The 12,123-nt window shown below is 37.3% G+C and overlaps 1 protein-coding gene across 1 annotated transcript in view; it reads left to right on the top strand.

Moving 5' to 3' along the window:
- The window catches only part of LOC132827455 (coiled-coil domain-containing protein 63-like), a 62,294-nt gene that overhangs the window by 21,217 nt on the left and 28,954 nt on the right, over window positions 1-12,123 (top strand). The window contains exons 2-3 of the mRNA XM_060844142.1: window positions 5,762-5,951; window positions 10,759-10,881. Of these exons, the coding sequence (XP_060700125.1) occupies window positions 5,762-5,951; window positions 10,759-10,881 (313 nt within the window). The remainder of the gene's footprint in view (window positions 1-5,761; window positions 5,952-10,758; window positions 10,882-12,123) is intronic.

The raw sequence follows: 12,123 nt of genomic DNA, 5'->3' as shown, positions 1-12,123 counted from the left end.
GCTGGAGTACAAATCTGTAGCTGTTGATGGCCCACAGTGCCAGATAAATGCCAGTCTTGAGTTGCTAATCTGTTTAATGTCTGTCCTATTTAGTACAGTGATAGTGCCTCACAACACGATGAAGGTTATTCTCAATATGAAGGCAGGACTTCATCTCCACAACAACTAAATAGTGGTTGCTCGTACCAATACTGCCATGGACAGATGCCTCTGAAGCTGGCAGATTTGTAAGAATTAAGTCAAATATGTTTTCCCCCCTTGCTGTTTCCTTCAATACCTGCTGCAAACCCAGTTTAGCAGTAATGTTCTTTAGGACTCGTCCAGCTTGATCAGTAGTGCTGCTGCCGAGTCACACCTAGTGATGGACATTGGAATTCACCACCCAGAGTATATTTTGTTCCCTTGCAATCCTCAGTGCTTCTTCTAAGTGTTGTCCAACATAGAGGAGTACCAATTCATCAGTTGAGGGAGGACAGTACTTGGCAATCAGCAGGAGGTTTCCTTTCCCAAGTTTAACCTGAAGTCACTGGATGTTATGAGGTTTGAAGTCAATGTTGAGGATTCCCAGGACAACTCCATCCTGACTATATACCACTGTGCCGCCACCTCTGTTGGGTCTCTCCTGCAGTTAGGATAGGATATATCAAGGATGGTGATGATGGTGTCTGGGACATTGTCTTTAAGGTATGATTCCACGAGTATGACTATGTCAGGCTGTTGCTTGATTAATCTGTGAGCTGGCTCTGCCAATTTTGACACTAGCCCCCACATGTTAGTAAGGACTTTGCACATTCGACAGGGCTGTTTCTCCTGTTGTTTAGGTCAATGCCAGGTGATCCTTCCGTTTCATTTCTTAGAGATTTTGTAGCAATTGATACAACTGAGTGGCTTGCTACACCATTTCAGAGGGCAATTGAGAGTCAATCACATTGCTGTGTGTCTGGAGTCACATGTAGGCCAGACCAGAGAGGATGGCAGATTTCCTTCCCTGAAGGACTTCAGTGAATCAGATAGCTTTTTCTTATAATCGACAATGATTTCATAGTCATGAATAGATTCTTAATTCCAGAATTTTTTTTTGTTGAATTCAAATTCCACCATCTGCCATGGTGGGATTTGAACCCAGGTCCCCAGAACATTAGCTGAGTTTCTGGATTAATAATCTAGCAATAATACCACTAGGCTTCATCATAGATGTTTTCTCCGATTTTAAATTGAAGAATTCAACTCAGTTATATAATTCTGTCACTGATTACAGAGATGTAACACTTTGCAATTTGACCATAATATAACATAGCTGATCTAAAGATCAATTTACACCAGAGTTTCATGATTTTGTAGGTATTGTGAATGGTTGCTGGGCATTCACTTACTTGTTAATTCAGAATTAGATTTCAGCACCGATTGCAATGAAAATCAGGGAACTTGGTATTAGTCATGTAATCAGCAGAGAAGGGCATATGAGTCATTTAATTCCAGTGCCACTTACCTGCATGTTTGCAGGCAAAATACAAAATATAATGATAGCTTTTAGGAACTAATTTGGGGACTTAGATCAGCATGTGAAGGATGAGATGTCTTTTGTCATTGGTTTAAAGGGTGCAAAGGAAGAGAATAAAAAGTATATAAAACCATTTATGTGTATATACTCCTGTGATAAAATTCCATAATTATGGCCTTCAAATTTAGGGATGGGTGTTATGACTAGTATAGAACATAGGAATGTCACACTGATCAAAATACTCAAATCACTAATCTCGAGAGAAATAGTTGGGACTCTGAGTATAAATTCTAAAGTTCTTTTGAATAAATTATGTCAGAGGACTAGAGAGTGGCAAATGAGACTTTTCAAAAAATGGGACAGGAGTAAAAGATAAAATATAGGCCAGCTAGTCTTACTTCAGTTGTTAATAAGCTACTAGGGCAGAGTTTTCCCTGTAGGCTTCAGGTTTTTGCTGTCAGGCTCAAATGAGGATGTGAAGACCACACTGTGTGGGAGGCAGTCACTCCTCTGTGATTTTCCCAAAATAAACCAATTTATGTTCAAATGTTAGGTTAGCCATCTGATCTAGGACATTGGGTGGGCTCTCAAAGCTGGGGCTTCCTATTGGAAACAGAAGCAAGTTGCCATAACAGGTAAGTAAAAGGAAGGATGCATCATCTCTCCAAACTTTTCAAAATTAAACTAAACAAATGAATTCAGCTGTCTGGCTATCATTGTGAACCCAAACAGGCAATGTTTGCCAGAAGGCTACCTCCAGGTAATTGTACTGTCTCCCACTGCCTGCTGGGCTCTGGACACTTCTAATGATAGGTCTCTATCATAGAATTGTTGTGGTGCAGAGGGAGGCCATTTGGCCCATCATATCTGCACTGGGATACAATAAATAATACCAGTGAGAGGCTCCAGTGAAGCGCTGGTGGTATGTCCCGCCTCTCTATTTATAGGTCTTGGTTCCTTAAGGTGGGTGATGTCATTTCTAGTTCTTGTTTTCCAAGGGAAGGTAGATAGGATCTAAACTGATGTGTTTATTCATGGAGTTCTGGTTAGAATGCATCATGGTAGCCCACAAACCTACCAACACACTTAAACAGCGACTAATGAACCTAAAGGATCAATTAGATACTACCAGCAAAACTAATGTAGCTTACAAGATACCATGCAAGAACTGTAAAACACGTAGACCACACTCAACAACCTGCTCTGAAATCTCTGTTCATATTTTGATAGCATGATGACTCCCACCATAGCAGTTGAGACAACTTTCTAAGACAATCAGCAATATTCCATCTAAAACAATTCATAACATTATTTTAAAATATCAGTCAGCCCTTTCTCGATGTAATTGATGTTTTTAAAAATTGTAGCATGCAGATCTGCCTATTCACCAAAAACTAATGTGTTCTTCCTGAGCTTTATCCTACCTAGGTACAAAGATTTTTTATTTTAAATCTGGCCATTTGATTTTGACTATATTGTTTACAGACTAACAAACATTATCAGTAGCAGCAAAAGAAACAGAAAACAGCACCAAGAGTAGCTCCTAACACATAATAGGAATCAGTTTTTCAAAGCACCACCCATTAATGCCAATTTGTAAAGACTTACAAAGCATATAGTACATTCCAGGTAAAAAAATGGGAAATCTTGCATGAGGGTCATTGCAGTTTTTGCATAATATTGAAGTCACAAGGAAATTTATTACCAACTAAAGATTGCAGTTTGTCTTTGCCATGAATCTGGCAGAGATCAAGAAAAAGCTGATCCTTGATCAAGTTCTCAGCTCACACCAGCGGTATCCAATTCACTAAACAGGAAATAATTCATTATGTTTTCTAGAATAATCTTTCAATCCCTCAGAGTGTTAGACCTAGTCAATTGGCAAACCATTACAAGTTCAAGTCCCATCCTCAGAGTTAATTGAAAAAAATCTAGATTGACACTCAAGTGCAGTACAGAGGGAATGTTGCACTGTAAGAGATGTTATATTTCGAATGAGACGTTGAACTTAAGTTCAACATCTCATTCAAAATATAAAATCCTTTATAGTCTACTCTCTCTCAGGGAAGTATAGAAGATTACATGACAGAGTTTCGAAGAAGAGCAGGGAACTATCCCCAGACCTGGCTAATATTGATCACTCAATTAACATCACACAAACAAGTTGTCTGGTCTTTATCACTTTGCTGTTTGTTAAAGTTTGCTGTGCACAATATTTCCTATCTTATATCAATGAATGCTCTTCAAAAGCACTTTGTTAATTGTAATATGCTTTGGCATATCTAGGTCTGTATCCAAAAGATTGGGTGATGATTTGAATAAACCTACCTTGTTGTTTCTGAAAGTTTATTTGTAGCATTAAGTTCAAAAAAGTTAAACTTCATTCTGTGTGGTCAGCTTTGAAGCTGAAACACAATTAAAAATTTACAATATAAATTCAAAACTTTCTTTCTGTATTTCTATTGTATAGAATAGAGGCCAATTGTATGGCTATAGTACATTATCACAATCTCTTTTGTATTCTTAAGAGTTTTTAAAAACTTATTTGTGATAGCATTAGGCTCCCTGCAATGTGATTAATTGAGCCATTTGACTCAATTAAAGTATACAGGTTTGTTAGTATGTTACATATGTAAGTGTCATAATTCTTTTATCTGTTCAAGGGATGTGGGCATCTCTGGCTAGGCCAGCATTTGTTACCCAGAGGGCTATTAAGAGTCAACTACATTGATGTGGGTCTGTATTCATATCTGGCCAGACCAAGTAAGGATTGCAGATTTCCTGGCTGTTATCAGGAACTGGGCTTTGTTCAACATTTCTTTAAACCACAGGGGCTTTCTAATTTTAAAATATCACAGAAATAACTCATTGTATGGAATATTTGAACAGCCTAATAAGCTGACTTGATATCTAGTTTCTTTGTCCTAACACTCTGCACCTCTTTGTATCTGTTTGACAAACAGTCTTACAAAATAGGAAAAGCTAAGAAAACAGCCACTTTTGGAATGACAAAGCGAGACAATACTGCAGACTTTCCACTATTGCTACAAATGTTAATTATTATTGTTTGTTTAGCTGAAGAGTGCAGAGCTCTCTTTTTTATATCTTAATTCAGAGGGGTCTCCCAACATTCAATGAACATATTTGGGTAATACTTAGGTACTGGGCCCCCAACTGCCCTTCTGCTATTCAAACTAAACTAATGTGGTCACTTGTGACTGATTTGAATTACTGCGGCATATCTTTCTCTCCCTCAAGACTGTTCAATGACCCTGAACCATACAGTATTAGATTACTTACAATGTGGAAACAGGCCCTTCGGCCCAACAAGTCCACACCGACCCGCCGAAGCGCAACCCACCCAAACCCATTCCCCCACACCTAACACTACAGGCAATTTAGCATGGCCAATTCACCTAGCCTGCACATCTTTGGACTGTGGGAGGAAACCGGAGCACCCCCACACAGACACGGGGAGAATGTGCAAACTCCACACACTCAGTCGCCTGAGTCGGGAATTGAACCCGGATCTCAGGCGCTGTGAGACAGCAGTGCTAACCACTGTGCCACCGTGCCGCCCAGTATTTCTCGAATTAGTTTTCTGCAGGAAGAGAGACAGATTTATGTTCGATTACTTGAGATCTGAGTGAGGTACAGTTGGGTCTATTGCAGGTAAAAAATGTTTGTGGTATTTACGCAGTCCTTTCTGGAACTATTTCTTGGAGTACCTAATAGTTTTGATTGTATGTGACATTCTATTCACGATATAAGGCCAAGTTATCTGGGAAACTCCAAGGCCAAAAGCCCGTGAATCAATTCAGTTTGTGTTCATTACAAGTTTATTTTCAGCATTTATTCAAAACTTGTTTGATACATTTTGAAGCTGAAGTTTCATTTTAGGAACATTTTATTCTTTAAGCATTGAGTCTGAAGAATGTATGTTAACAGGATGATGGAATTTGCCCTCTCTACCATGCCATTGTTTGTGGTCACTTTGAATTTGAAAACAGAATGCTCAAGTAGAATATTGTCTGTTTGTACACAGGAATAAATTGTGCAGTGACAGCCTATAAGAATATTTATTTTCTTCCTGTGAGCCAGAAGAGTGTGAGGTTTGCTGTCACTATAATTATAGGAGTCATTAATGGGGGCTGCAGGTCAAGAAAAGCCATTCAAAGAGTAGGTATGCTATATGGATCTTGAGTAGTAAGATGCAATTCATGTTTCTAAAATGTCTTTGGAACTTGATTCTTTTTGCAGACGAGAGCTAAATATATTGCAACGTGAACATGAAAATCTTGCAACAAGCATAGCCCTTGTCACAGCTCCGCAGAATGTACAGAAGGATATTAATGATTCAACACAAATAAAAATGTTGTTGCAAAGCAAAGAGGAGTATGATTGCCTTGCCGAGCAGGAAAAGAGTCTGATCGCTAAGCTTGATGCTCAGGTATGTGTCTAAAATCTTGAATATCCTAAATTAGTAGATTAGTATTTGAAAGTTTATCCAAAAAAATTGAATCACAGAATTGAATCTGCCATTTAACAGGTGAAACAAAATTGATTTTCAGTATTTCCATGATTGTATATTAGATTACAGAATTAATGCACATTGCCCTGAATTTTTAGGATGGCCATTCAAAATGATTGGAAATCTTAATTAGAAACAGAAGTTGTTCGAATTAGATAGCGATAACTGAAGAAAGAACAAACAAACATTTCAAATGGGATCATTCTTAAGAACATGTGAAGGTTTTGGGTAAGGGTCCCATTTGAAATGGCAAATTTTTCTTCCTCTGTCTCCTGCTGAGCAACTTGATGAAAGAATGTCCCCTTCTGCTCTTCATGTGTAATCTCTACATACAAGCTCAGACCAGGCTTCAAGGTTACAGTTAAACACACTTATTAATACAATGTGACAGATGGAAAGCTACAGAGAAGTATGCTTTGAGCTGCACAGAGTCCAACCTCTCGTGGAATACTAATGCATGACTACTAAAGTCACAGCGACAGCACAGGCTTATCTACATATTAATTAAACAGCTTTTTATTTCCTTCACCAAATACATTTTAAGTTTTCAGCATTGTTAACCAAAAAGGCATTTTTAACATTATCAGCTGAAATATTTTAATAAACGTATTCCCCTACTTAATCAATTTCCAACCCCACCATCACCCCACAAAATCTGTTATTCACTGATTCAAGCCATGTGGAGACGTCACATTTCTCCCTGAACTGGTCATTCAAAATAGTGTGGAAGGGTGATGGCTTTACGGCTGGCTTGGAAATACTTCTTTCAGTAGCCCAAATGATAGAGTAGAATTAGTCACGGTATCCTCAAGCTCCAAGCACTGAAAAGGACAGGTTGCTCGTGGACTGCCACATCAGAATACAGACAGATTGGTGCTCATCAGAAGGCGCCACCTGTTTGACTGGGCATGAATCCATTTTATTTCTTTCGTGATGCCTTCTGGTGAAGAGAAGATCTGAAAATGAATGACTGCTGAATGGTGAAGTTGCATGATCTGCATAGGGCTGAGGAATATTACTATTTAACTGCGATAGCAAGACAATGACATCTTAATATTCTTGCAGTGTAATGTCAAATTTAGGATGAAGGGAGGATTGTATCAATGGGGACACTGGAGAGTATAGATTTACTTCTTTAAATGATTTGCTTCAGGTTTACAAAAAAATCAAGAAAAATCTCGGCGATTGATGCTTACTTTGGAATATATTTTCTGGACTGAAGTTACCATGAAATATTTTGGACAAAATAATGAGATAAGAGGAACTTCAGATTTGAATACTTTGAACACAGATTTCTGGAAGACTAAATGAAGATGAAACATTTTCTGACTCTCATGCAAGAGTAGCACTTAATTTTTTTTTGCTTCAGATTTGCTGAAGAACATTCTGCTGAAGCAGAGTTTCCATACTCTTTAATGCTGATGAATGCAAGATCATTGTGATCACTTTGTGAAGTTGAAAGCACTGGAACTTCCACCACATCCTTAAAGGATTTTATATCTTTTTCTCATTATCTAATTGGCTTCATAATAGGTGGAGGTGAAGTTTTCTGTTCACTCTGATCCAGGAGACCATGCTGCATTGTGTCAAGAATTAAAGAGTCTGCATGATTTTCTTCCTGAAATGACAAAATTTGGCCTGACATTAACATGTTGTCAGCTTCTCAGGACATGTTTCCTGGTTACGAATTTCTGAAGAAGAAAGAAGCTTATTTTTTCCAGATATCATTGGAGAGGGATCACAATACTCTTGTAAGAGCTGAGGAAGTTTTCCACAAAGGAAATCATTGAATCTTCTTGATGTGAAGCTTCAATAAATGAAGAAACCCATGAGAAGACTTCACAAATTCGGAACCTGTCTTTTGTAGATGAAAACTCATTTTCCTGGAGATGGTTCCTCACAAAATGATATGTAAGTATTATTCAGCATTAGCATTTTTTCACAGATTGGAGTATCAACAACACATTGACATCATTTACCTGTGCTGGTGGTTGTTGTAGAAGACCTAGTTGAACATATGATTTCCAATTTATAAGGATTTGTTTAGTTTCAACGTGACATAGATAGGTTTCTTTTTAACTTTATCATGTAGATTGTTTTTGTTTAAAAACAATGTGCAGCTGAAAGGGTGTAGCCTCCAAAACTCTGAATCTTTCCCTTTGATGGTCAAAGACGTACAGTGTAAAATTAGTCCACAGTATCACACAGGTCAGTATTAATTTAATCCAGAATCAAGAAATATATATTATCAAAATTCCTGACTTCCAATTTGACAGACTAATGATCCTGATCTGCTTTAAGACCAACAACATCCATTCGACCAAGGATGTATGAAATTTACATGTCTTCTTCAAGTTGTTTTTCAGTTTGCTTTATTGTTTTTTTTCTGGAATTAACATATTTAATTTATGTTGAAGAGATAATCTTGCATTGCAAAACTGCTAAAAGTGATCAAATCTGCTACACTGGAAGTAATGGATGCCCTCTCCTTGAGAATCTTGTCACTTGGGACACTTATCCTTCAAAATGGTAGTTCCTGCTTTTTTCTCATGTTTGGCAGCTTTTTTCTTGGGATGGCAGACATTTTTGGGTCTAGCCAACTTACAGGTTGAACTGAGCTTTAGACACACTTTGTATTGCCCAAGCCACACTTTGAACACTAACTGTTTTGTTTGCTGGTTCATCTGTTTGAAGGTCAAGTCTTTCTCTTACAGCAATAAATCAGAGAATGTAACATTGAGAATTCAGACAAGTTTATCCCTTGATAACATAACATCACGTGAATGATGACACTTCAAAATAATTCCACAGAGGTTAGTATCCCATCACATGTCACCTTTTATTTATACGTAGAGAGTCCTTAACACTAATCCAATTCCCTCAAAGCCATCTCTAAGAGGGAACAGGATGTTCATCTGTTAAATTAACAGCCCCAATCAGAGAACTCATATTCTATAAAGTCCACCTCGCTGACCTCGTTACAATCATGACAACACTATATAACTCTTCAAAGGAATGTTGGGATCCTTGGTTGGAATGAATACATTCAATAACAAGGCTCACAAGACTAAAATAAACATTGAAGGCTGCTGGGACTCTGAAAATCTGCTGAGGTTTCATTAACACCTTTCCTGATAAGAATGTTGTCAGCAATGGAGCTGACTGGGCCTAAGAGAATATTTACCTGGATCTGTTCAACCAGAGATTTGATGCTGTTCTATACCTGTGAAAGTACATCTTCCATAACTCTTATCTAACTACTTGCATCAATCCTTCGACAGCATTAAATTACTTTTGAAAGGACAGCCCTGCTAAGTGTGCATGGACATGCTACTACTTCAGAGATTGCATCACATTATCTCACTTTGAGTAAGTCTTCAACTACTTTGAGTGAGTCTTCAAATCATGGCATTCTGAATTCTTCTCAGGATTTTTGCCTCATGGTTCAAGTAATCTTTCCTTATGATCATTCAGTGTTGCCTTGTGGTTCTTTAGATTCCTCAGAAAAATGCAATCTAGCTTTGAATGCTATCTTCATTGCTGCTACCATGTGTAACAGATTCTAACATGGGTTCTTCAGGTGTTCATATAAACTCAGGTTAGACTTCTAGGTTAATGCTAAATAATATTGATTAATACTTCGGACTTGATGGTAAGGCTACAGATCAGCACGATTCAAACTGTACAGATTCAGACCTCTTAGTAGAGTACCAACACCTGGCTACCGGGGTTACAGCGACACCACAGCTTATCTCAGAATCTCATTTTCATATTTATTTAAATCCTATTTGTACATTTGATGTTGATTTTTTTTTAACCTACCAGCAATGAATGAGCAATAAAGTTAGACATGAATCATTTACTATTAAATAACACATAATGTAGATGAGTTATTAGAGATGGGTTCATTATTAAGATTCTATTGAAAAACTACAGGAACCATTACAGTCAGTGTCAACCCAAGTGATATTTGCAGCAAGAAATAGTTGGGTTAGGAAAGATATTTTATGTAAGATAACTTGTTCTCAGGCCCATTCTCTATCTGTACTGAAGTAGATTTGAATGACTGCTTCTTCAAGGTCACAACCATTGCCTTGTGCCTCCTTGTTTCAGCTCCCTATGGTTGTATGGTTACAATTGGGGATTTAAAACCATCCCCTTCCTTAAAAATACAAATAAGTTCATGCCTTTTTGTTGATTTTTCTTTTGTTTTTTAAAAGTGTGGGAGGGATGCTCTTTCTGTTTTCTTGTTTGTTCCTGTTGGACAACGTATGCCCTAAAGTCAAGTTGTAGGGTAGTTAGTAGTTACTGTTAGTCTCCTTGCTGTGGAAGAATTTCATAAACATTCAATGTTCTCTCCTCATTTGAGTAAGTAACTGGAGATTGCTTAATGCCTCACAATAATAAACCACGCCTGAAATTAAGAGCTCAAAAGATGGTGGTCAAGTCTATGGTCCAAGATTCAAATGCATTGTGGCTTTCATATGACTTGTATTCTGATTTATTTTAGTGTACTGAAATGTGTTTACTGCATTCATTCACTAATCGTGTTTCTAACATTGATCAATGTGAAAGAAATTACTGAATTTGTTTTCCTTATATGTATATGAGCTAAAAATACTCTTATTCTGAAGAAAACATTTCCCACTATGTACATAATATATTTACACATAAAGAATTCATAAATACTTAGAAAAATTGCATATCATATATCTTTATTGTACAGATAAGAGACCAAGAAGATAAAATTAACAAGCAAAAGATGTCTATTGGAGGACTGAGGAGTGTTCATCAACGACGCAGACACTTGCAAAAACAAATACAGACTTTGGAGAATCAACTGAACTTGGTAAGTTGATGTATAAGAATATTGTATTGAATGAATTTGTTTTTGAAACCATCCAGTGAATTTCAAAATCAACAGTTTTGGCTACTTGCATGTTTATTTTGACCTGACATGTAAAATTGTCAAATAGTGTTAAAAATCTCACAACACCAGGTTATAGTTCAACAGGTTTAATTGGAAGCACTAGCTTTCGGAGCGCTGCTCCTTCATCAGGTGGTTGTGGAGTATAAGATCTTTTTAACTTTGTACATCCCAGTCCAACACCAGCATCTCTAAATCATGTCAAATAGTGTCTCTGATGAAAGGATTTGATATCAGTACTGTCTTGTTTCTGTGGTATAATGTAAGAATCAATTTGGACCATTTGGACCATTTTGGACTGTGTCTCTTTACTGAGCTTCTAAAAGTGCTAATTCTGAATGGCAGCTTATCTTGAGAATCTGCTGCAACCTTCCACATCTTTCTGGGACTTATATAACATGGAGACGGGGAGATATTCTAGCCTGTTCCAGCTAAGATTGGTTCAAAATAATGTGGGGTAGAGGGACATTCACTGACCTATATATAAGTGGAGACACAATGGAATATACTGGCAAATATTGTAAGCCCTCAGACTTTGATATCCAAACATTTAAAATGTTGGTGCATAAGACAGACTTGGCTGATTGACATTCTAGATGACATCCTAGAGGATAGTGAGTGTTGCTCAGAGTGAATGATGCCTCCAAGAAATAGATATGAGATTAGATTTCCTTCGTAAGGAAGATGGAAAGGGCCAGTGAGCTAAAGATATCAAATTCTTAGCACAGGTTGTACCCTGTCCACATTTACAATACAGTTCTAGCTCAGATTGGGTATATATGTGAATTAGAATGGGACTTGCATTGTATGTTCTCTAAATCAAATATAAATTGAAGGAAATGATCCATGGTGCATGTATTTAAACTTTCCCAGGCACAAGTTATACATCCACATACTGATAACTACGAGCTAATTATGTCTTTTCTCAAGGGCAATTTCTGTACAGCATTAGTCTGTGTTCAAAATATTTAGCTACCGCATATAATTAGCTCTATATATTTAATCACCAAGAAATCCAGTAGGGAACTCAGAAGAAATGTATTTACCAAAAGATTGGCAAGAACATGGAACTTGCTACTTACAGAGTGGTTGAAGTGAATTGTATACATGTATTTTAGGGGAAGCTAAACAAGCAGTTGAACGATAAAGGAATAGATAGTTATA

This window comes from Hemiscyllium ocellatum, chromosome 24 (genome assembly GCF_020745735.1).
Source record: "Hemiscyllium ocellatum isolate sHemOce1 chromosome 24, sHemOce1.pat.X.cur, whole genome shotgun sequence".
In the NCBI taxonomy this organism is placed as follows: Eukaryota; Metazoa; Chordata; class Chondrichthyes; order Orectolobiformes; family Hemiscylliidae; genus Hemiscyllium; species Hemiscyllium ocellatum.
Note: the sequence above shows the minus strand (reverse complement) of the source record. Positions and strands in the feature narration are given on the sequence as shown.